The following is a 27,226-nucleotide window of genomic DNA, read 5'->3' as shown; positions in this document are numbered from 1 at the left end:
TAGTCAAGACTTACATTTTCAAAAGGGCACATTTTCAGAAAAGCAACCACAAGTCTATAGCTAATACAAGATTCATATTTGGGTCATAATGCCTCACATTTTCAATATTGTTTTTCTGAGCCATTTTGGAAAGTATCAGAGTATACAGTCATGGAAAAAATGATTAGACCATTTAGACCTTTGTTTCTTTTGTTTATTCTCCATTTTAATGTCTGGTACAACTAAAGGTACATTTGTTTGGACAAATTTAATGATAACAACAAAGATAGCTAATAAGCGTTTAATTTAAGAGCTGATATCTAGCCATTTTACATGTTTTTTTGATAATGATTTTGGTTATTATCAAGAAAACCGTGGAAAATTGCTAGATATCAACTCTTAAATGAACTCTTATGAGCTATTTTTGTTGTTATCATTATATTTGTCCAAACAATTGAACCTTTAGTTGTACTAGGCATTAAAATGAACAAGAAATTGAAGAAAAAGGTTGGTCTAATAATTTTTCCATGACTGTAAGTACAAGCAACACCTCTCTCATATCTGCTAAAAATGAAGCTGGAGCCAGGAGACAACTAGCTTATGCTCAGCAAGACAGTAAATGAGTGTATTTACCAAAATGCCAAACTATTTATTTTAATGTGTAATAGCTGTTTCTGCTGGGTTACTGACACTGGGGATGTTATCAAAATAAAGGTCCCATTTAAAGTTATTTTCTCATCTTACAATAAAGTGTAAATATTACAATGCTTCCTGTCTACTGGCACTCCAAAGGCAACGTACTGCACTTCATGGCAATATTACACAACAATACAGCAGTAAAACATATCTTTAAAATATCCTTCATGACTTTGTACAAGTACTTCAGTGCTACCGAATTAAATAAAATAATACAATAAAATAAAAGACAAAATTGCAAAGAGGCAGTTGAAATGTGAGAAAATGAAACAACCATCGATCGCAGTAAACTGTACAAAAGACGAGGAATGAAACTGGCGCTCTGTTATTGAACTCTGACTGGTGTGAGTGTAAAGATGTGAAGTAATAAAGTTTGTTGTTGCAGTTTGCTCCCTGCTGAGCGATGCCACGGGTGAGATGAACTTTCAGTCTTTGCGTCTGTTTCGGGAAATTTTTGCAAGAGCAGGTAGTTTTCAAGTAGCTATTTTAACACATTAAAAGGCATGTTCACAAGTCAAAGGCATTCTCATGTTTGATGGTGAGAAAGATGAGTGTGATGGATGGATTCATTGTCTTCATGTATTGAGATTATGCTCCATGGTCGTATCATCTTCCATTTAGTCGTTATTTACCACAAACAGGCCCGTCAGATGTTAACATATGCTGAGCGTCTTTGACTGCCATCTGCTAAGCAAAATATTTGTTTGTGTTTTCTTCCCTTTTATCTCCATAAGTTAAAATCCATAATTTTTGGTGTGTCTTCAGGTTTCCTTGGTGCAGTGCTCTTCACGGTCTATTATCTTTGGCCAAGGAGTGCATCATCCAGTTGACCTTCGTCTTCCAGCTTTCCCTCAGAGCTTCGTTGAACTTTACTTTGAAATTCTTCAGTGCTTCTTCCTCCGATTTGCCCAAAGCTAAAGAGTCCTTTTTCAAAAACAAAACATTATCAGCATTATTATCATCCCCACCATCATCATCATCATCATCATCATCATCCCCACCATCATCATCATCATCGTCATCTTCATCATCATCATCATCCCCACCATCATCCCCATCATCATCATCATCTTCATCATCATCATCATCCCCACCATCATCATCATCATCGTCATCTTCATCATCCCCACCATCATCATCATCATCATCATCTTCATCATCATCATCATCCCCACCATCATCATCATCATCATCATCATCATCATCATCCCCACCATCATCATCATCATCATCATCATCATCATCCCCATCATCATCATCATTATCATTTTCCAGGTCATCTCTGCAATTGTTTAATTTATCTGCACATAATTTAAGTTAATTTCCTGCAAATGTTTAATTTCACAGTAATGTCCAATCAATTTCTGTGCATTCAATGTATGTTTGAATGCTACTACTGGATAAATAAAGTATCTATCTATCTATCTATCTATCTATCTATCTATCTATCTATCTATCTATCTATCTATCCATCTATCTATCTATCTATCTATCTATCTATCTATCTATCTATCAGCAGCAGCATTGTTGCATACCTTTAGATACTGGATGTCTTTAAAGGAGGTGAGCTCTGGCAGTCCTGCTGCCTTCATCATAGCAAAGAGATTGACGAACAGCATTCCATTCCGACACAGGATCTTATAGGCCCGCTCGCAGTACTCCCTGAACCTGACAACATGATGCAAGAATCAGTAATCAGTTGTAGAATAAACAAACAGAATCCCAGCATCAAGAATCAGTAAACAGATTGATACAGAAAAATACTGTACCTCTCAAACTTTTCGCTGTTGTTCGTCCTTCCTTGTTGGATCACATGGACAAAGTCATAAGTCAGGATGAAAGGCACACGCTCCCTGTTGATCCCCAGTTTCCGCTTGAAGTTGCCCAGGAAATGTCCAAAGTCAATGTGGAACAGCTGAGGAGCAAAGGTGAAAATGACTTCTGGGTTCTGAATCACTGAGCACGGTCACACTTGTTAAAGACTCACTAACTGCTGAGTGACCTGAAGGATTTCATCGCAGTGACCATATAAGTGACCATATAATCGGACAAGAAAAAGTTCAATTAAAAGTCACAACTAAGTATTGTTGAGGTTGTTTGAAATAATTAAAAACTCATAAACCACACCTTAGAAAATACTGCAGTTACAACTTCTATATAGAGACTGTATCCCAAATCGGACACATCTTTCTGGTGTTTTCACAGTCATTTCAAATAAGATCGCCACCACCAGTGTAGGTATAATTTATTTATACACATTTAACAATCTACATGTGAAATTTCATTTATGTACATGGTGATTTTCATGTCTAATTACAATACGAAAGTAAATCTGATGAGAGAAAGCAGTAAGAACACTCGGGCAACACTCAGGCGACGATCTTAAAAGTACATCTTTATTTTTACTGTTACTATTTATTTCGTATTGTTGTGCTTCAAACATTATGAAGCACAACACATTTCTCATTTTACAGTCATGGAAAAAATTATTAGACCATTGTTTTCTTCAATTACTTGTTCACTTTAATGCCTGGTACAACTAAAGGTAATTTGTTTGGACACATATAATGATAACAACAAAAATAGCTCATAAGAGTCATAAGTCGTTGATATTGATTTTGGCTATTATTATTATCAACGACTTATGACTCTTATGAGCTATTTTTGTTGTTATCATTATATTTGTCCAAACAATGACCTTTAGTTGTACCAGGCATTAAAATAAACAATAAACTGAAGAAAACAAGGGTGGTCTAATAATTTTTTCCATGACTGTATGTCAATTTGCCCCCTTGTGGTGAATTTCAGTGTTGATTTTCATGTGAATGAATCCCAGTGGTACAGTAAACCCTACCTGTCCAGTTTCCCTGATCATGATATTGTCATTGTGACGATCTCCAATGCCCAGGACGTAGGTAGCTACACAGTAGCCAGCACAGGACACTGTGAACTCTTCTATTGCTTGATCAAGTTTGTCCCTGGTGACAAAAAAAGATCAGAGAAAAAAAAAGGAAGCAAAGCATGAGTAGGTTCTGTTCTTACAGTGCATTTACACTTCATCATATAACTGGCACAACTACTAAACACACAGTCACGGGGCAGGATTTCCTCACTGCTTTATGAAATATTCACAGCGAGAGTTCCTGTGGGCCGATTAATGATTGACTGTCATGTCCTTTCATAGTCTAGTCGTGCACGGAGGTTCACTGTGTTCAGCTTTTACTAATTTTCTCAGCTCCGTTGCGGGCTCTGAAGCATTTCAAGCTAATTACCTTTTCTGTTCTGTCGTGCAGTCAGCTGGGCCTGTCTTGCCAACGTGACGTACAAAGGCTTATTCATTACATTCAATGGTTCTCTCTCTTCGAGGAGCTTTTAGAAAAGACAAGACCTTCAGACTGTCTGGCACCAAATAAAAATCTACTCTCACTTAATATTGCTAAACCTGTACTCGCCTCTGCACTTTGTGTCTGTCTGTCACCGGTTTAAAATTCTGCACGCAGTAAATACTTTGAAGTGAACACACTCACAGACATCCAGAGGGCATTCTCAAAACATACAAATGAAAATGCTCCCATCATAGATGGAAAAATATTTTTTTTCTCCACACTGTCAAGAAAAATCACCTCCATACTCTAGCAACAGTATTTAATGCTGAAATGAAATGACAAAACTGTACCTAGGCACATTTTCATTACATTGAATTGAAAAAAATGGCACCCTATAAAAATGTTAAAGGACAACTGATTAAATTTGACAGAATACAGCATACATTTTCTGAACAATCATAATTATATAGTTTATACAGTCATGGAAAAAATGATTAGACCACCCTTGTTTTCTTCAATTCCTTGTTCATTTTAATGCCTGTACAACTAAAGGTACATTTGTTTTGACAAATATAATGATAACAACAAAAATAGCTCATAAGAGTTTAATTTAAGTGCTGATATCCAGACATTTTCCATGGTTTTCTTGTGGGTGATTTTGGTTATTAGCAAGAAAACCATGGAAAATGTCCGGATATCAGCGCTTAAATTAAACTCTTATGAGCTAATTTTGTTGTTATCGTTATATTTGTCAAAACAATACCTTAAGTTCTTCCAGGCATTAAAATGAACAAGAAATTGAAGAAAACAATGGTCTAATATTTTTTTTCCATCACTGTATTTTGGATTTTTGGAGACCAAGATAGAATGGGGCATAGTAAATTAAGTAAATACTTTAATGACGAATGTATTGACACAAATAAGAACAAAAATAAAACTGAAAAAAACAAACAAAAAAACTCCTAATACAGCTTTGACTAGAATTTTGAGCCAGCACTTATAATATTTGTTAAGCATCTCATTCATCATTATAAGCAGATATAAGGATATTTTAAATGTTTAGTAATGTGCAGTATTTGTAAACAACTATAACCTCTCCTATGAAGAAATGTATTTTATTATTAAAATTTGTTTTATTATATTGTCATTTGTTATTATCTGTTCATACACCAGCCTCCTTTTTGTTCATTGCCTTATATTATCCTTTATTATGATTGTTTTTGTAACTTTGGAGCAATCTGGAACCAGAATTTCTTCAGGATTAATAAAGTTCTATCTTACCTGATCCTATATCTGCTTATACCGATATTTTAATTAAGTGTTTTTTGCAAATTGTTTTTATACGGTTTATAAATAACACAAAAGGGGGTTACCGACAATGCTAATAATGTCCAAAACAAGCCAGCGGATGTGAACCATTTCACACATCACTGTTTCAATTCCTTAACATTTAAAAATACTTTAGGTGGTATTATTGGTGCATTTTTTCATGCATCTTGCAGTGGGCACATTATCAGTGATGTTTACAAGAAATCATTTTACTAGACCAGTTTGTAATAACAGGAAATAACACAGGTTGGGCACTGAGAGACGTCAGTGAAAATGCGGCTTTGTGATGTTAAATTAAAAAAAAAAAAAAAATCACAAGCGGGAAGTGCACAATTTGTTTGTGTTGTGCCAACGATATACTAACAAAACATGACTCAAAGTGGTATAAGAAATGTATTTGGGACGCAGCTTATGTCAGAGCTGGTCTGATGGGGATTCCCCCACAAGGAGATGGGGAAACTTAGTGGGTAAAAGGCCAATTGGGTGGTGGGATTAGCCAGTGCATATTTGAACATCTGTATCGATCCAGACATCTAAACATATTTACCAGCAGTAATGCAAAGACTGCTGACGTGGAGAACTTAACTCAAAGGTACAGAAGTTACAGAGTTAAATTAATCTATCCCCATCAATATTAAAAATACTGAAATTGAAATAAAATAAAAACAAAAAAATGTTTTTATCCTGGATTAATGTAAGAATCTTCAATAATTATACATTCATACATTTTTTTCATGTTAAATCTCAACTGGGAAAGTAACTGAAGCTGTCAGATAAATGTAGTGGATTATAAGGTACATTATTTAATTTTAAAATGTAGTAGATTACAAGTATATAGAGTGACTTAAAATGGAAATATTCAACTTAAGAACAACTACCTTAATAAAGTACAGTTCTTGAGTAAATGTAATAAGTTACATTCCACCACTGATTACAGGCTGTGTGAATGCTGTATTAGACCCTTGTTTTCTTCAATTTCTTGTTTATTCTAATGCCTAGTACAACTAAAGGTACATTTGTTTGAACAAATATAATGTTGTTGTTTTTTGAAAAAAACAAACAAAATCATGATCAAGAAAACCATGGAAATGTCTAGATATCAGCTCTTAAATTAAACTCTTATGAGCTATTTTTGTTGTTATCATTATATTTGTTCAAACAAATGTACCTTAAGTTGTACCATTAACAAGAAATTGAAGAAAAGAAGGGTGGTCTAATCATTTTTTCCATGACTGTATTATCTTACTGTCACATAATTAATAATAATGACCATGTTGATGCTAAGAATGTCAGTAACAACAGCTCAGTGTTTAAAATGATATTTTGATTTTATCAGAATTTTACAAGAATAAAGGTTTGTTAAGTCTAAGTTTTAACTCTGGTGTGAACACTTTCTGGCTATAAACTGAATGCTATTAGTTGCTTATAAAATAACCTGGGACTGGGTTCCTGGGGGTAAAGAGGGTCATCACTTCTAGAGAGATCAACACAGTGTCTACATGGTAGAAGTTTGCATTTTGAGGTGTCATCATACTCACCCAGGATTCTTAGATTTGAGCCAGTTGAGCAGGGCGTCCTTGTTGAAGGCAGCGGTGGCGGCACTGTTGCTGTTGTTCCGCTGGATGTTGGCGATGGTGTCGGAGTACTTCACCACCTCAATGAGCCCCATCTTGTTCCCGGTGGACAAGCAGCCATATGGGATCATCCTGTGGGTGTATGGTGAAATGATCAGTATCAGGTTGGTCTACAGGAGCTCATTGTGTAACAAAAACATCAACAGCTGCTGCAAACAAACAGCTGCTCCCATTGTACCTGAGGTCCAGGCCTTCTTTCTTCCATAAATTCTCCATGAGCTGGATCATCTGGAGGGTCAACATGTCTTGTCGAAGATCTAAGGATGATGAGAAAAAAGATGATATAAAATATACATTAATTGAAAAAAATATTAGACCATTGTTTCCTTGAATTCATTGTTCATTTTAATGCCTGGTACAACTAAAGGTACATTTGTTTGAACAAATATAATGATAACAACAAAAATAGATCATAAGAGTTTAATTTTAGAGCTGATATCTAGCCATTTTCCATGGTTTTCTTGAAAAAACCCCCACCAAAATCATTATCAAGAAAACCATGGAAAATGCCTTTTGTTGTACCAGGCATTAAAATGAACAAGAAATTGAAGAAAAGAAGGGTGGTCTAATATTTTTTTTCCATGATTGTATATATATCACTTTCAGGTGAAATTTCACCCTGGTGCTGTTTGACTTCTAAACTTCCTTTTTTTTTTTTTTTTTCCAAATTCAGGGGATGTCACTTTCCAAACCTGCCAGGTAATTTTTTTCTTTCTGGAAAATTTCAATGCACAACCCTGCATTTTTACTTTTGTGCTAAAATAAAGGGAACTAATCCTTAAAGGGGACATATTATCCTAATTTTTTATGTTCATACTTGTATTTTGGGTTTCTACTATAACATGTTTACACGCTTTAATGTTTAAAAAAAATGTTATTTTTCTCATACTGTCTGTCTGAATATACCTGTATTCATCCTCTGTCTGTTTAGTATCATCTTTTCTCCTTAAGGCCCCCTCAAAAAAAGCCCCAGTCTGCTCAGATTGGTGAACTGATGAGCTTTAATGTGAGTGTTTCGCTCCTGCACCGTGTTTTATGTCAGCCGAGGATTTACAGCACCCGGCATGTTGGTGTTATGTCGAAGCCTTCCTCCTGTTTAAATGATGTTTACCATAAGCCCCCCCTCTGAGGTTAGGTTTGGTTAGGCAGGGGGAAACACATATCTATGTTTTTGACACAACACCTGTTCCAGTACTGTAAAGCAAGAATACTCAAAGGAGTTTTCTGAACAAATCAGTACTCCAACACAAGTTAAAGCATTTAAAACAACAACAACAAAACAAGAAAGCAACATGAAGGAATTCACTTTTTAAAGACTGTGAACTTCACACTGTGAATGATGAAGGTGAACCAGTTCATTTGAATCTATGTGAATTGAATTTTGAGGTCTTGTGACTTGCACAACACTTCCTGACACTGTGTGGCTACTGTACCATGTTAATGTGTGCCCAGTGTGTGTGTGGCCGTGTGTTGTGATCCTAAGTCTCACCATCTCCGTTCTTGAAGATGATTCCCACCATGTCTCCTTGAGCTGGGTTCTTATACATCAGCCAGAGCGGCCTCATCTTGGAGTCCATAAACCTGCATTTGTCTGCACTGCAGCAACAACAAACACACTAAATATAAACACATGATCACTGTAACAATTCCAGGTTCACAGACTGAACACAACATGCACTTAGGAGAACTAATGTTAATAATATTGATATAACTTGATTATATATATATATATATATATATATATATATATATATATATATATATATATTTATATATATATATATATATATATATATATATATATATATATATATATATATAGATAGATAGATAGATAGATATAGTCATAATTTGCCAGGCTGTTGTCTATATGAATGTATATTTTGACATATTGACAGATATTTTTACATAATATGCTTGTATTTTTTCCCCTTATAATACTTATGCTGGGCATATTTAAGGATGCATTTAATTATAATTTGCCATGCTAGTATCTATATGAATTTTTATTTAAATATTTGCTATTTTGTAATTATATTATAATTATTGTTACTTTACTTTATGAATTACTCTGATAACTTATACTTTTTTTCTCAGGTTGTAAATGAGGTCTGAATTTTTAATGTATGTCACATTAAATATAATAAAATAAAGCATATAATATATATTTTAAAAAAATAGGTTTTAGCGGTAAGAAATAAGTGTAAGATGGCATATACAGTACTGTGCAAAAGTGTTTTAGGCAGGTGACTAAAATAGTAATGCTTTCATAAATAGAAATGCTACTAGTTTATTTTTATCAATAAATAAAATGCAAAGTGAGTGAAGAGAAGAAAAATCTAAATCAAATCAAGTATATTTGGTGTGACCAGCCTTTGCCTTCAAACCAGCATCAATTCTTTTAGGCATTTTTTCACACCTGCCTAAGACTTTTGCACAGTATTGTATGTCCATTCAAAATAGTCCACTGGTCCTGTAACGACTGAGGGTAAATTTGTCAATTTGCTACGTAAATGTATTATTTTGTAATTCAGTAAACCTAGAGAGGGACCGAAACTGCCCCTGAAAATCCAATTAAGGAGTCAAAAAATGTAATTTGTCGTGCATGTGTGTGTGTGTGTGTCTAGCACTAACCAGATCTCAGCAAGGATGATGCTGGGGTTGAGTGGTGACAGCAGGTCTGACAGGGCCTCCAGGTACGACTCCTGCCTGATACACAGCTTCAGGACATCCGCTGTCATCTTCTGGGAGCCCGACTTGACAAAGTCACTCAGGGCCTTCATTTTGCCCAGAGCCTCGTTCTGTGTGGGAAAGTTATAGTCTGGGACTAAGTACAGAACAAAAAACACACATTTCTGAGCTGGACGTCTGCATGTTTTAGAGAGATGAGTTCACCTGTTTGGTTAACAGCTTGATGTGGTGGATGTTTCCCCTGCAGTAGGCCTCCAGAATCAGGCCGAAACGCAGACCCACAGACGCCACGTGAATCTCCGACCTACAATAAACACAAAGTCAAACAAAAAGCTACAGATGCACACAGTCTTGTGTTTACTGCTGGACAGTGTCTCACCGCAGATGCCAAAACAGAAAGTGTCCAATCCTCCAGTTGGACAGAGCCCTTTCTAGCAGGAAGGTGGTGAGGTCACAGTCCAAGTAGGACTCGTACTTCAGGACCTGGACCAGCTGGATCAAGTACTGTAGCAGTTCATCATCACTGTGTGCAGAGGAAAATGTTCCATGAATTAATATGCATCATGGATATGGACGAAAACCTGAACATATGAATATATATAAACACACGTGTACCTGAGCTTCCTGAGGCATCTGATTGTGAAAGAACGGACCACTGGGTCGGGAAAACTGTAGTCTAAGAGCTCCAAGGCATGGATGGCAGGGAGGTCCGGCCAACTCCTCAGTAAACTCACAATCTGAAGAGGAACACATCAACATCTTTTTCCATCAAGACAAATCAAATATCTTTGGGTTTGTGGATAAAGACACGATAAGCACTACTGTCTCTGATTGTGCTTAAACTTTTACTCTAGCATCTTGGGATCAGGGCAGGCCTGTCACGATAACACATTTTTTAAGATCGATGTTGTTTTAGTTTTATAATGATGTTAGAGCATAACAAGTACATCCTTTTCCACAGCAATGGCTTTTTAAATCTCGAGAATATTAAACATTGGAATTGAAATTTGGAAAAGAAATATTAAAATATCCTAGATAAATAAAACATAAATAAATAAATAAATTACAACCAAAATAAATAAAATAGACTTTCAGACTGTTAACAAAACATTGCATGGGATTAATCATTATGTGTTGTATTATTTTAATATTAAAATAGCATATAAACAGCTTGAATGGCTGCTTGGGAATTTTTTTTTGGGCAATTCGTACTGCCTGTCAAACATTTACAGCATTACTTTAAACACAACACAAAAAAAGCACAAAAAGTCAGGCATGTAAACGAAAATATATTGAGTCCAGAAAAAAACTATTGTGTCCATTTCTATATATCGAATGATAAGTCGATATAGTAATTACTGTGACAGGCCTAAATCAGGATCGCAGGTTCGAATCCCAAAACTGACAGGCCAAGAAATTACGCGCCCTTGAGCAAGGCACATAACCCCCCACATCCACTGCTCCTTGCATGGTGTGTAAAAAAGGATGGGTTAAATGCAGAGGTGGAACTTCCCCATTGTGGGATTAATAAAGTAATTAATCTAAATCTAATGAGGATCACCAAGTCAAATTCTTCATGGAGTGCTGCAGGAACGACTCCTAAAATCTGGAGCTGAGTTTGCATTTTGCATTTTGCACTTCTGGTTCCCCTGTCTCAAAGTCGTTTGGTTTCTTGAGTGAGTGTTTGTTGAGATGCTTGTAATAAAGTGGTTCAAACCATAGGTTCAAACAAGCTTAAGGAATTTCACGTTTTGTTCTAAAAGTGGCTAAATAAGACTACATAGGTTGTGAGAAACGTTTGAGTATTTAGCTCGCGGCAATAGCTTTACTGTACACTCTTGGTCTTGTTTTACATTTTACAGAATAAATAACTGTCAACTTATTTCTTACAATAGAAAAACATAATTAGCTACAGCCCTGCTGGCTGAAATGTTAGGATATAGTGGTTAAAGTGGTTATTCAGTGAAACGATAGCACATTAAATATTATATGTAAATTGTTTGAAATGACTGACAAGCAAGCAGGTTAAGTAATTTATCTAATTTACACAATACAGACTATATTTCTGAACGCCGTGAGGATTTGAATCTAAAATTTTGTTTCTAGACATGTATACAGACACCTGAAACGAAAAAATCGATCACAGTGGGTATATTTGTCTTCCAAAACTCTCCATTTTTACCTGAACTACATCCTCACGCCGATTCCACTTGGTGATGAGGAGCAGCTTGGACAGACTTTCATGATAACGGTCCCGGACTTCTGTGCGGAGTTTCCACAAGAGCTCCTTCTCGTCCTCGAAAAACTCTGTGTAGTTTTTGTTGTCCATGATTTCTTTTAGTTTCATGAACTGCAGAGAAAAAAATTACCCCAAAAAACAGATTCATGAAAATATGAAGCCAGCAAGAAACATCAACTGTTTATTTTTTACTTTCAGCTATGTGAGAATTTCTTACCTCTTCTTTTGTGGGAATGGCTGCGTCGCCATTTTTCTCCATGTCACTCACCTGAAAACAGAAGAGAATGTTTTTTATTGATTCCAAAATAACTTTTTTAGTATGTTCTCAAACTTTTAACCCTTATTCATTCATGTTGAGCTCTGGGCTTTAAAACGCTCTCAAACATGCATGACAAGGCATTAGAGCCAGAGCCAAGTCTGGCAGTTTTTGGCAACGCTCACAGAGATCTGAATCTCTCTGAAGCCCAGGCTGTTGCTTTCTCATTGCCTTTGGCAAGACGCTCAGTCTATATAATTAGAAATCGAGCTCACCTCCTATGCAGAGCCACTTTAAGGAGGAAATAGTTGGAAAACCTCACATATATACCACTCCAGGGTTGGTTGATAAATTCCAAATTTGCTTGGCGGTGATTCCTGGACGGCTATAATAATGTCTCTACACTACAAGATATCATAATGAATTATTAGTAATTAATTAATTATTACTTAATTTATACACTCATGCTTGTAACTGATAATCACAACTTCAGAATCACCGTAGTAACTATATTTTTGTATTTATTTAATTTAGGCATTTTTTATTATCATCATTTATCATTTATTTATTTTTATGTCTGTGCTTTATAATATTAATTATAAAGCATATTACTACTTATAGTATTTACTTTTAAGCATTACTTTTATTATTATTATTATTATTATTATTATTATATCTTTTTAATTTCTACATATATCCTCTCCTATTATTATAATAATAATAATAATAATAATAATAATTATTATTATTATTATTACGACATATATCATCTCCTATTATTATTATTATTATTATTATTATTATATTTTTTGAAATATTATATATTTATTTATTTTTCACTCTTGGTGTACTGGCCATTCTCCCAGAGGGGTGAGGTGGTTGGGATACTGGAAAACCCAATCAAAACATTTAAAGGTAAATGTAGCCTTTTGAGAATAAGCACCTTGTCCAGTGGAGGGTAATAGAGAGGATGTGGCCGGATGTTGGGGAAGCGGATGAGAAGCCCAGCAGCACTGTCCACATTGGGGTTCTTCTCGACTGTTCCCATCGGGTTCAACAGGTCGCTTTTGTCATCTGTGAGAAAAATGTCCCACATGAAATGAGTCATTTGGTAGATGCTTTTATCACCTTGACTGAGTACATTTCCATATTCAAATCACGCACATATTTCTAAAAGTGACAGAGACAGTCAAATTATTGCTCATAACCACAGAGAAAGCCATAGTTTACACACAACTGTCATTTCCACATCTTAAAAAGTATATCTTGTGCATCAGCATGTATAAATATGTGGTTTTGATGGCACCACATGTTGTTCAGTTTGGTTCTGCCAGACGCTGTGGAGGAGGAGGCTGTGAGCATGGGAGGTGTTTTTGAAAGGGAGGAAATGTAAGATAAGGGAAGGTCTAAAAGTACCAGGAACAGATGGCCATGTGGACAGCAGGAACTCCCCGGTCTTCAGCTGGTCCTTGTAGTCAAACACCATAGTGTTCACCCAGGCTATCGGACAATCCTGAGGAGAGGGACAGGCAGGGTTAGGTTTGTTGGTTAGCTTTGAAGACCATCTGCAAGCAGTGAAATCATGAAAAAAGGAAACAGAAGAGAGACAGAGAGAGAGCACTCTCATTTTCAAAGTTACATTACAGAAACGAAAGTGTAAATGATTTTTTTCAGCAAAATACATGTCGTCGGTTTTTTTAGTTTGTTTTTTTTTACATTAATTTGCTATTTTCCTGCCAAAAACACAAAATAAAGTGCAACAGCCAGCATTGTTTTTTTAATCATCCAGATATTTTTTAAGAATATTGGACTGACTAATACTAACATCATGTGCAATAAAAATTTCAACAACAAAGACTATAAAATTTACATTATCATGTGCAATATATCTGTATATTACATCCTGCCATGTCTTCTGCACTTTTCTCACTATCTTTATATTGTTATATTGTTATATTTATATTATATATTGTTACATATTTTGTTCATTGTCTTTCTTATAATGTCCTATATTGTGATTGATTTTTAAATGGTTTTGGAAGTTTGGAGCAATCTGGAACCAGAATTTCCTTCTGGATTAATAAAGTTCTATCTTATTTTATCTTATCTTATCTTATCTTATCTTATCTTATATTTTTAAGATTCTTTAAATGGTTTTCATCAATTAATCTGAAAGGTTTTTAATTATTAAGTATTTCTTGTATAACATCTGCTAAATTTAAAACATTAATTTGAATTAAAAATCAAATAGCATTAAGAAAACGTAAATATATATTTTATTGTGTTAAATAATAAAATGTGAAGCAAACGATGTAAAAAATGTACATCACAGTGATGGTACATTTATAAGGTCTAAAGTTCGGATGCAAAGCAGCAGAAATGGAAATAAGGTCCAGGCAGTTATCAGCAGACACATAATAACTTGACCATCCGACGTGCTGAAACAAAACAAACATTGAGGCTGACTGCACCCGGCTAAAAAAAAGAGACGATGCACATGTACAAGAAACGTCTAAAATAGCTCCACTTCTGTCTGTCTGCAGGACTTCTCTTCCGGGCAACAGAAGAGAGAAGTTGCTGAGAAAGCAGAAGTGGCCTTGATGCCTATAAACACACCTGGGCACCATTTTTGAGCCAAGCTTCAAAACATGTCGCTCACAGCCGCTGCAACGCTTCAAAACAAGAGAAGCTGAGACCACAGACGCAGAAAAAAGGGGAATTTGTTGTTGTTCACTGTACTTGTCAGTGTACAGTGAGTGTGTGGGTGGAGTCAGTCTCTCAGTGTATTACTACTGCCACTAAAACAGGATTTAAGTTGAATAAGTAAACTGCAAGAAAACTCAGTGTGCTTCTATTGGCATATCATTAAATTAACCCTAACAGTGACATTAAGTAGCATATTTATTTATTTAAAAAAAAATATGAATGCAATTAGGGTGCCAACTAATACTAATCTTATTTATTTTTTATTCATTATTATTATTATTATTATTATTATTATTTTCTTTTTCTTTATTATTTATTTATTTTATTATTACTATTATTTTTTTTTAATGTTTAATTTATTTTTTATTTATTTTAAAGCACTCCATAACTTTTTCTCAAAGATGCTTTATAAATATATATATATATATATTTTTATCATTTATAATAATTAATCGGCGGATTAATTTCCATGGAATGTCAGAAAACTGTGAAAAATTCTCAGAGCTCAAGGAGACATATTCATATATTTTGTCGAATCAAATTATGCCGTTTTTTCTTGAAAAATTACAATTAATTTATGATCAAAATAGGTGCACAGTCTTAAGACCTCGACTCTAACCTGCCCGCGGTGTAGGCCTTAAAGATAATAAGTACATTAAGGCTGAAACTAACGATTATTTTATCAGTTAATGTGCCAAAACCCAACAATATTCTGTTTAATAATATAAAACTGAGAAAAGCAGCAAATCTCCATATTTGAGAGGTGGAAATGGCCTTTACTACCATTGTTGCTTGAAACAGTTATTTGATTTGATCAAAATAATTGCTGATTATCTTCATTTCCATCGTCTAATTGATGAGTGGTGAGGTGAATTGCTCAATGGGCTGGAGAAGATTAATTTAGAATTCCTTGAAAATGTTTGTCAATTCCTTCCTTCCTTGGAGTGATGTACAGATAAAAGAGCTGCAGCGGATGAAATGTTAACCGCAGCCTTGCCACTGAACACACTTGCACAACCAGACGCAGCAGCAAAACACACCCACACAGCACACACTGACTACACACACTACACAATAGAGAGGAAACAGATCTGTTTGTGCTTGCTAACAAATTCACGCCCACCAGCCCAAAACATTCGCCTCCTCCTCCTCCTCCTCCTCCTCCTCCTCCTCCATCACAAGTTGTACACTGAAGGCCCCCCAAAAAAACTGGCGTGAGTTTCTGACAAACTCACCGCTTTCTTATTCTTCTTTTTAGTGCCACGGGGCTTCTTGGCTTTCTCAATGACAGCATAGAGCGCGAAGCACAGGCGGCTCATGCGAGGCAGGTCGGCCACGTTTATGTCAAACTCCAGCTTCTGATCCCACAGCGGCTCGGAGGACACAGACACCTCCGAGGTTGTCACCACCTTACAGAGGAGCTCGCTGCCATGGAACAGACCGGCCTGCACCACAAGCTGCAGGGGAAACACACACACACACACACACACACACACACACACACACAGTAGTGATTAGATGAAGGCATGACATGTGGCTTGCTGAAGAGTTTGTGTGAGGAAGATGGTTTGTGGAAGATTTACAGACTTCATGAGATGATTCAGAGTTTCCTGTGTCACTCAGGCTATGAGTCAGAGGGTTTACACATTCATAACGTAAGCAGGTCGCGACGCCTTTCAATGCTATGCAGAGTCCGTCCAAAATGATAAACAGCCACCAGAGTCAAAATTCAATAGCGTACGGCCATTAAGCTCCTGCTTTTTGCCAAATCAAGATAGCCTAAATCTATATTTACAAAATATATGAGTGGCTATTCTCCCCCAGGGCGTGTTTTCAAACCTCTGCCTGCCAACTGCAGACATGACTGATAATTATGTGACAGGACAAATTTGCCATGAGTCATGATGTGCTCCAAGGCAGCAGCCGGAAGTGCACTTACACTTAATAACCCATCTAAACAGTAACATAGTTAGTTATGAAACTGAATCACAAACAAACATATTCGCATTAACAGAGTTTTTTCGTCAAATTGGTTGAAAAAAAGAGAAAGAAAACGCGAAAGAAAAAGCGAACTTGGAGTTGATATTTCTTCATGCTTATTCACATTCTTTAACAAACACTAGCGCTGAGGTCAGGGCCTATCCGCAGTAGTAACAAAATGCATGCGAGGAGTTCAAAAAAAGAAGTGCACTCAAAGCGAGAGAGGGAGAGACAGCATGCATGTCTGTCTTTTTTCTTAGAATCTAGGCCTCGAATGAGATGTAAAAAGCAGATAGGCCCTCCCCACTTCCTGTTTTGAAGTTTCAACCAACCGCCTTGATGAATTATGGGAAACGTGTGGTCTGGACCATGTGACCCCCTGTCATTTACATGTCAAACCCGCTGTTCCTACAACTGAAATTGAGATATTGGTAAACAAGTGAATGCCACATTTCATTGAGCAACAAAACCCACGCAAAACCACACCAACCTTCATTCCTTCATCTGCATTGACTCGGCTGCCCTGCAGAAGGTGAATGTAGAACGGCTCATTGATGGACCACAGAGAGGAGGTGTTTTGCTGTAGGAAGGAGTCACAATTTTAATTTTCATCCTCAAATCTTTGTATTAAAGCTTCATTTATACAGTCATGGAAAATAATATTAGACCACCCTTGTTTTCTTTAATCTCTTGTTCATTTTAATGCCTGGTACAACTAAATGTACATTTGTTTGCACAAATACAATTATAACAGCGAAAATAATAATAATATTTTTGCAGAAAAAGGGTGGTCTTATATTTTTTTTCATGGCTGTATAGAATTCACCAAAGTCTGAAGTCGTGAAACTGTTGCTTCAGCTTCCTGTTTGGTAACACGTCAAAAGAAAGATGCACAGCAACGTACACTTACAAAAAAGAGTAAAAAAAAGGGGGAACAAACTCTGAAAGTGGAAGAAACTGACAAACAGCCCTAAAGGTAATTTGATGAAGTCTGAAAATTTTTTAAATGCACGGTTATTTACTGGTTTTATTTCTAGATTCCATAGATAAAAGCTTAAAAACACACAATAAATGTGTTGTTCCAAAGTATGTGCACTATGTTAAACTACAATAAATGCAAAAAAAAGAAGTGTGAAGCGTAAATTATCAACGCTTTGCTGCACAGCATGTTTCAAAGTCCGCAGAGGAAACACAGAGAGAGTTTCTTCTCTGTTAATGAAAGACGACAGCTGTCCTCTGGACTCTCACCTTCTTCAGGGGCAGTGGAGGAGGTCTGGACAGGGAGCGACTCTTGTACACCTGGCTGCACATTCTGCCCTGCTCCTCCTGATATTTGCTGATGGTGGTGTGGTGCACCATGGTTAGGTGAGGGTTTTCACCATTTCTCAAACATGAGAATATGTACTGTAAAAGAAGACAGACAGAGAGAGAACAGGAGGGGACAGATGATTGTTTTGTTCACTGGTACAGCCATCAGTCAGCTCACCCACAGATATTTCCCAGTGTTCTGATAGCACTGGTTAACTCCTGGAGGCTGTTCATTTGCTGTAGGTTAATGCAACCGAAATCTCATTATGTGTGGATGGATGCAGTTCCTTTCTGCAGGGCTGCTAGACAGATATGAGTCACCCCTGCAGGTAGCTGGAGTTTCAAAGTCAACAGTGGAGTCTCCTGCCACCAAAACCTTGACTCACCCCACTCCTGATCTGACAATCATTTCAGCTATTATGGACCACAACTCACAGCCGGAATGCAGACAAACAACACAGGAAAGAAGATCAGCCACAACCGCTGAGAAAATAACACCTGTAGTAGTGCCAAAAAAATGTAATCTTTCTCAACAAATGTATCTCAATCAAGCAAGATTATCCTTTTTAATTGCATTTACTATGACAAACCTAAAAAAAAGAAGCAAAAACTACATAATGAAGACAAAGGGAGATTTTAAACAAATCTGTAGAATGATTGTTAATAATACTAGGGCTGCTTGATTATGGTATAAATCATGATCATGATTTTTTTGGGGAAAATATGGGGATCGTAATCATTTAACATGATTACAAAAATAAATTAGTGTAAAAAATGAGTGTGACACAACAATGTTTTATCCTGATTGGCTTGTTGTAAGCCAAATTCATAATTGAAAATACATTTGACTGATTGCCCAACCCTAAAAAATACCACCTGGCTGGAGGACACAAGAAAATGTCAACACTTAAAATTCCCTAGTTATGTCACAATTGCAACAAATGGTCCAGTTGTATCCTCAAAAATCATCAAGTTGTCCAATTGTTTAGCAATTCATGGCTTTGGGGTAAAAAAAGTGATTGTTAGGGAGGAAACCTAACTTATGTTTGCCTGGAGGGATGTGGGAGCCTCAGTGGAGGAAGATTTTATGGTCTGATGAGACTAGAATTCAGTTTTTTGCTCATCATACTAATCGCTGTTTGGCATACTCAAAACACTAGGAAGCAGGGTTCAACATTAATGTCCTTTTTTCACCCCCAAAAAGGTCAGAAATCTACTTGCCCAGTGTAAATGTTTTCATGCCCTTAAACAAATTGTTTTATTTATTTATTAGAAATAACAACAAATTAACTGTCATTTTAAATCTTTAATTAAGTTAAGTAAGTAAAGTTAAGCAAGGCTGTTATTGTCACACTACAGCAACATTTTAGGAACTTGAGGTACCTGTGAAAAAAAATCGACAATGTTTTTTGCCCTATGCTCTCTTCGTCCTCTTTGTTTAACTCCACCTAACTGAACTCCATGATACATTAAATGCTGCCGTTTTCTCTTGACTTCCCAATAAGTGGTATATACATGTAGAACATCTGCAACTCTCAAAACAGAGATCAGAAGGAAGTGAGATGGCTCCTCCTCAGCTACTTTCATCATCTGCTCTGAAAAAAAAGTACGTCTTTGATTATTTTTTACCACTCGCCCAATGGCTAGATTTACTCGCTTGTCGGGGCTTCCTACTTAAATCCTACGTAAATCAGGCAATACTTCTTGTTGGGTCTTAAGAAACATCATGTTATGGGGGTGCTTCTTTGCGGCAGACACTGAAGTTTGTGAGGGTAGATGGTCAGATTTAAACACAAAAATATCATGGAAGAAAAAAACAGCTTCAGTCTGAGTAAGAACTACAAAAATATGAACAAAGCGTTACAGTTTGAAGAAGGCAGCTGTACAGATGCTGCTGCTGCTGCGGTCACTCACTTTGAACTGGCTCATGGGATGTTTCCCGTAGATGAACTCCCACCTCCCGTTGATCTGTAAGGTGTAGTCCTCGGGCTCCTGCCGCACCGAGCGAAAGACGGTGGCCTTCTTCTTCAGGGCGCTCCTCATCAGAGCCACCGGGAGGTCGTGAGGGTCCTGCTGCAGCATGAAGCTCTCCTGTGAGACACATGTTAATACAGATAATGTACGTTACAGCAAAATCACACAAAGTGAAGCTCTAATGTCGGTGGATGATATTTATGAAGGATCTTTTCAGGGTGGTGCTTGTGGCTTGGGAGCGGGATTTCCAAAAGGGCTCACATTTACTTAAAACATCTGATTTTTACAAATATGACTCATACGAACTATGACTGTAGATCAACTCACATCACACGCCTCAAACTTGACGTTGACAAAAATCTTCTTGGTGCTTTTTGACTTGGCGTTTCCACTCTCGGGTGGAGAACAACAGGGCTCAAGGTCACATGGGAAACTGTACTCCATCCACCGCTGCCATGGCAACATGTGCCGCTCCTGAGCCTTCTCTTCGCAAAATGTACGCATCTTTGTCCGAAACTCGTTCACCTCGTGGTTCTTCTGGGCCTCAAACTCATGGAGACCTGAAAATCATAATGAAAGTGTCAGAAAATCGACCATGTATCACTTATAATTTAATATCAGCTGGCTGATTGTATATATACATATACAGTCATGGAAAAAAATATTAAAATGTATTGCCTGGTACACCTTAAGGTACATTTGTTTGGACAAATATAACGAAAAACAACAAAAATAGCTCATACGAGTTTTATTTAAGAGCTGATATCTAGCCGTTTTTGTTGTTATCATTATATTTGTCCAAACAAATGTACCTTTAGTTATACCAGGCATTAAAATCAACAATAAATTGAAGAAAACAAGGGTGTTTTTTTTCCATGACTGTATTGACTGTTATCTTTTTAGCTCTATGTGTATCAATATTTATGTTTTTTTTGTTTTCTTTCTTTCGCCAAGGATTTTATTGGGAGGGATATTTTTTCAAAGCTTATAAATGTTTTTTGTTCTGTTTGTATAAAATGAGCACAATTTCAATAAAAAAGTGTCTGAAAATCAAGAAGATCAGAATCCTTGTGCAGCGAGAGAAAGGATTTGAACAGTTTATATCTACAAACATTTACTGATTCTCCCTGAGAGCTGGCCTTGTTTTTTATTACTTGTAATACAAAGAAGCATAAAACAGCTTTTGCAGCTTTTCTGAATGACTGAATTGAAGGTCTAGTGGTTCTAGGTCCCCAAGTGGTTCTATTTTGAGATATGAAATTATCCATAGGCCATATCGCCCAGCCCTAATTACATAGAAAACCATGATGACATACCTGTCACTGGGATGGATAGAAACATGCTAACATGAACGTAATGTCAGAATTGATAACGATGTGAAACGAAATGGCAATTCAGTCTGAAATTACCATTACTTTTCACTTCATTATTGCAATTTATATATTAATCGGTTACTCTGTTTGCATCACTGACAAAAACAGAGATGTGAATCACTCTGGAGGACTCTAATCGTCTAATTGTGACAGAACACTGCTTCATTTCTAATATTTATCAGCTGTACAACAGTCACAGCTCGGCTCTATCAGAGGAGGATGCTGCTGTCACCTTTGCCAATTAGCAGGCTGATCTGGGTGTTGGTGAGCTTCTCCACTCGGTCGCCCTCCCTCGCCACCAGCCTCAGGACACACATGAAGGGCCGCACGTCGCTGATGCGCCTCGATTCCTCCTCCAGCTCCTCCCTCTCTGCCGTCTGGTTGATGCAGGTGAAGACGTATGCGTCGGGATCGCCCAGAGCACTGAACAGGGCCTCGCTTCTGGCATTTTTCCAAACCATCTGAAAAAGGAGACACCAGCCATACATGAGTGTGGAGCGCAGCGTTTATTATCTGAAGCGTAGAGCCTGTTCTCTGGGCCTGTTCAATTTATGCTTGAGGGGTCATGTAAAACAAGTTTTATCAAAACACATCAATTACATTGTTACTGCTGCTGTTGAGGAATAACATATTTACCACCACTCTGATTTCTCCAATTTACTTAATGAGCTATGATGATAACCAATTGTGCAAAAAAAGGTGAACATTTTCTAAAAATCTTAGTGAATCACCGACTGGAAAGACATTTAATCTCTTAATCATCTTAACGGCTTCCAAGAGTATCATTACTTAACACAGCTAAATCAAACAGCCTGAAGTGGCAGAACTGTTGGCATAGAAACTGGCACATTCACATTTAACAGCAGATCTGCTCGAGCAGAGAGCTGGCCGTGTATACCAAGGAGGGAAAGCTGTGGCTCCTTCTCTAATAGTTGCATCAAAACTTCAAGATGAATCAAAGGCACAGGCAAGCATTGTTAGGATTGTGTCATGTTTTAATTAGTTTAATGTCTGCAGGAAATATTAAGTCGACCAATTTGCTTAAAAGCATATTGAGTAAATATTGTTTCGCAACTGTGGTCATCAAAGCTGCAGTGCTGTGCTGCAGCTAATCTATCAGAAACACATCTTCTGATAAGACAAAATGTATGATAGTATCACAGATCATGTATGGTGGCTTGACATATTTTATCAAGGTTTTCTGATCTCTAATATTTAATTAAATGGCGATCTGAGGGGACTTACTTTCTTGATGCTTTTGATGGTGTCGTTTGGAGACACAGGGAATTTGAGTAAGATCCCAGTAGGCAGCAGGAAATCCATCACGATCTCCTGGTCCCCCTCCTTCTCCCACTCCTCCTGCATCCCATACTTCCCCGGGGGCATGGTGACGGCCTCTCATTTACCGTCAGCTCCTCTGCTGCACACCGGAACACACACCGGACGTCCACGCAGAGGAAACAACAGCCAGGGTTAATATATGTCCACTATTAACATGTTTTACTGTGCAGTGGGTCTGCTCCTGTGATGATTTATCTTCACAATTGGAATCAGAAAGCACATGCAGAGTGTGTAGGACATGACTGAATGACTGATGAAGGCTCTTCATCTGAATGCCACTGTTTGTTTGCACCTGATCCCTTCCTTCAAGTCTTCAATGCCGTTTAAGGCAAGATTATACATACAGTTGTGGAAAAAATTATTAGACTACCCTTTTTTTCTTCAATTTCTTGTTCATTTTAATGCCTGGTACAACTAAAGGTACATTTGTGTGGACAAATGTAATGATAACAATAAAAATAGCTCATAAGAGTTTAACTTAAGAGCTGATATCTAGCCATTTTCCATGGTTTTCTTGATAGTGATTTTGGTTATTATCAACAAAACCATGGAAAATTGTTGAAGAAAACAACGGTCTAATTTTTTTTCCATGACTTTACAAGACAATAAATGGTAAAAATGAGGCAATAGTAGTGGGATTTTCAATGTGTTTTTGGAGTGCTGCTGTTAATTTTATAATCTTGAGTTTAAATAATGAATATATTTTAAGTCATCCTCGCCTAAACACATCTGTACTGTCAGGAAAAGGTTCACGGGGGTCAAATGAGGTGAAGACACTTCAAAGAAATGTCAATCTACTGAATTATACACACTATAAAAAATATTTTGAAATGTGAAGTCCTGCTTCCTGCTATTCACCTGACACTGCAGACAGGGAACATTGTATTTTGAGAGTAATCTTCAATAGTTTGCCATAAAGTAATCCTACACTATTGATTTTGGTAAGAGGAAACTTGCCCTGCTGTGTGAGCTGCATTGTCGGCATCTTAATGCAAGATGTAGGATGAATACCGCCTGTGTATAAAAAATGTATTTGAATATATCGTGGATATTGCGACATTCTATGAAAGAAAAAAATATCTTCAAATTGTGCGATTGGAAAGAAAACACAAGGTGAACATACAGTAAGAGACGGAAATAAAATGTGATATTTAGCCGTTTGAGTAAAAACTTAAACAATCTATCATAGCGAAAGCCTTGCCAACCTGTTTGCGCAGACACTTGCCTGTCAGCTCTACAAGCCGGTCATCTCTTCATGTTTTTTTTTTATTCCAGCGAAGATGGAGGCTGTAACATCACGGTGACATGTCTCGCTCTGGCGGCTGTTCGCTCCGGATGTAGCCGTGAAGTTGCAGCGAGGTGAAGTGTTGTAAATCCAGCTCCAGACGCTCGCACACGGCTCATGTGAAGCGGCCAAGTGTTTCCCCTGCGTCGGTCAAGTGCGCCGTCATTCATGCAGTGATGGTGTTACACTGTCCGGACCGAGCGGCTGCGCTCTGCTGCCTCTACAGCTCCCCAGGGCCAAGGGACCGTCCACCAAAACTTTAGTTCGCGCGAAGTGAAAGTACATGTTGTTTTCTCTCTCCAACTTCCGCCCCCCATCCCTTATATCGTCACCCTGTTAAAATAATCGCCTTACTCATTTTTCCAAGTTTTGCAGGAAACACAAAAAACTTCACCAAAAGTGTAACATGTGACATTTATTGATTATTTCACTCAAAAATGATGTAACAAAGGATGGCTATTGGCATAGTAATAACACTGTGTGTAAATGATGTAACTTAAGAGAAATAAATGATTCTGGCAATTTTTTTAACATGCCTTTGTGACGTACACTGTAATAAATTACTCTGTAGTCATATCATTTTACTTAATATATTTGATCAAATGTATGAAATATAAATGCGTCAAGATATGGTAACACTTTATTTTGAAGGTGTCTACATAAGAGTCACACAAGCCTGTCAGAAACATGACATGACAAGGATCATGAGCATTAATGTTACTTCAAAGTGTCATTAATGTTCATGACACATCCCATGTCATGTTTATGAGACGCTCATGTCACTCTTATGTAGACACCTTCAAAATAAAGTGTTACCATATATTGCTTAAGTCACAAAGGTATGTTCAAAAAATTGCCTAAGTCACATTTTATTTTGACCTAGGCATAATAAATCCGCTTAAGTCACACACTTGACATAGGCCATTTTCTTAAAGGGGTAAAATCACATGATCTGATCAACTGAGGATGTAGGCGATTTTACCATGGGTGGCCGGCGTCATGAGGAGATGATTTAGGCCAAAAAAAAATTTTGACAAAAAATGACTTAACAGTTTTAACATTGTGACGATATGTTAATGTGTCTTTTTGCAGACACAATTGCAAGCCAATTAGTCAAGTAATTAATTGACAGGAAATAAATTGTCAACTGTTTATAAATTTATACAGCTGACAGCTTTAGCTACTTTTCAGGTGGAGATTTAAAATAAAAAAACAGGATATATTTAAAGTGATTAGATATTATTTTAAAATTAAACCTAACAAAGAAGTTCAAATTAGTCCAATCTTTACTAAATTAAAATGCTGCATACATAAATGCATCAGTACAAATGATCTAATAATATATTTAGATTATATACTTTTAAGTACTTTTACTTTTGATACTTTAAGTACATTTTGATGCTGATACTTTCATACTTTTACTTAAGTAAGTTTTACGTGCAGGGCTTTTACTTGTAGTGGAGTCATTTTACAGTGTGGTATTCGTATTTTTACCCAAAGATATTCAGATAAACGTCATAAAAAGAGCAAGGATTATGAGCCACTGCTTGCTTTGTTGACCTTTGTGAGAAAAAGATGAGATTAAAAGAAAAAAAGAGTTAAATCAGCGCATTTGACATTTCCAGCATTTCAAATGTGAGAATGAGCTGATTTAACATTTTTTTCTTCTGCTGTCAAATATTTGACATTTCCAGCATTTCAAATGTGAGAATGAGCTGATTTAACTTTTTATTCTAAAAAGCAAACAATGACTCATAATACTTGCTCTTTTTATGACGTTTATCTGAATGTTGTTGGAGAAATGCATTGAGGAAACCTTTAAAATTAAATTATCTGACTCCAAAAGTAACCTCTCATCTATTTCTCTACGCAGATCGTTTGATGGGCAATGATGAGCAGGAGACGTCCAAGTTCTTAGTTTTTACATTTTATTACAATACGTCAAGAAATGTGCAGTTACAGAGACCTCTGGGTTCAAACATCACTTCCCTGATTTACCTGATTCGTCAGTTTTAATCAAAATAGAGAAGATAGTTGCCTCCTCTCCTCAGCACACTGTGTCCTTGACCTGGCCTGTTATTAAAACATTCAACCCAACCTCCTGCCTTGTTATGACTTGCAGAGATATTAGTGGAGACACAGATGTTGCAATGTGCACATAAAATACAAAGCATACAATATATCGTTTTATGATTATAGAATCTTTATCAGTTTAAGCAGATGGAATATATGTATTTACAGTACTCACAGTTTCTAAACCAATATTAACATATGATCAAAATCATTGTATCAAAAGCATCTTAAATGATTAATCCATGTCAGCAGAGAGAGAGGGCACACACACAGTGAATTACGCATGCATTTGATCGTGTCCTGCATTTAAAACTTACTTAAGTAAAAGTATGAAAATATCAGCATCAAAATGTACTTAAAGTATCAAAAGTAAAAGTATTTAAAAATATATAATCTAAATATATTATTAGATTATTTGTATTGGTGCATTTATGTAAGCAGCGTTTTAATATTATAAGATAGGGCTCATTTTAACTACTTCATAGACTGTTATGAGGTTTCATTTTAAAATAATGACTAATCACTTTAAATTGATCATGTTTTTATGTTAAATTTCGACCTGAAAAGTAACTAAAGCCGGCAGCTAAATGTAGTGGAGTAAAAATATTTGCCTCAAAACGTATGGAGTAGAAGTATAAAGTTAAATAAAATGGAAATACTCAAAAAAGTACCAAAACCTCAAAATTGTACTAAAGTACAGTAGTTGAGCAAATGTACTTAGTTACATTCCACCACTGCCACAAAAAACTGTAATAAGCAAAAGTCATGTTTTGAAAACACCCTTAAGTAAAAGTACAGCAGTATTATAGAAAAAAATACTTAAAGTATCAAAAGAAATATAATCAAATGCACTAAAATGGTCCCTGTGATGTGTTGCACTATAATACATTGTTGGCATTACTATTACTGACACATTCATGTCAGTATTTATTTGTATTTGGTCTTAACAGAGTGAATATATCAAATACATTTTATAGCTATCACTAACAGAGCATTAATATTGTATGAGCTCATCAGATTTCTTGCATGTAAAAAA

The 27,226-nt window shown here is 36.5% G+C and overlaps 1 protein-coding gene across 1 annotated transcript; it reads right to left on the bottom strand.

Annotated features, from left to right (window-relative positions):
- Positions 1–458: 458 nt before the first annotated feature.
- On the bottom strand, positions 459–24,286 carry pik3cd (phosphatidylinositol-4,5-bisphosphate 3-kinase, catalytic subunit delta). Its single transcript, XM_059334082.1, has 23 exons — positions 24,058–24,286; positions 22,737–22,911; positions 21,724–21,952; positions 20,446–20,678; positions 20,059–20,235; positions 18,085–18,240; positions 17,327–17,416; positions 16,092–16,313; positions 13,567–13,663; positions 13,094–13,224; positions 12,112–12,162; positions 11,838–12,005; positions 10,271–10,392; positions 10,035–10,178; positions 9,860–9,959; positions 9,599–9,765; positions 8,454–8,560; positions 7,143–7,221; positions 6,869–7,036; positions 3,530–3,653; positions 2,445–2,590; positions 2,211–2,343; positions 459–1,599 (listed from the first exon to the last, which is right to left on the bottom strand). The coding sequence occupies exons 2-23, from the start codon at positions 22,875–22,877 to the stop codon at positions 1,462–1,464; spliced, it is 3,123 nt and encodes a 1,040-aa protein (XP_059190065.1). The 5' UTR covers positions 22,878–22,911; positions 24,058–24,286; the 3' UTR covers positions 459–1,461.
- Positions 24,287–27,226: the final 2,940 nt, after the last annotated feature.

Source organism: Centropristis striata, chromosome 5 (genome assembly GCF_030273125.1).
Source record: "Centropristis striata isolate RG_2023a ecotype Rhode Island chromosome 5, C.striata_1.0, whole genome shotgun sequence".
In the NCBI taxonomy this organism is placed as follows: Eukaryota; Metazoa; Chordata; class Actinopteri; order Perciformes; family Serranidae; genus Centropristis; species Centropristis striata.
The sequence above is the reverse complement of the archived record's forward strand: the minus strand, read 5'-3'. Positions and strand labels throughout refer to the sequence as shown.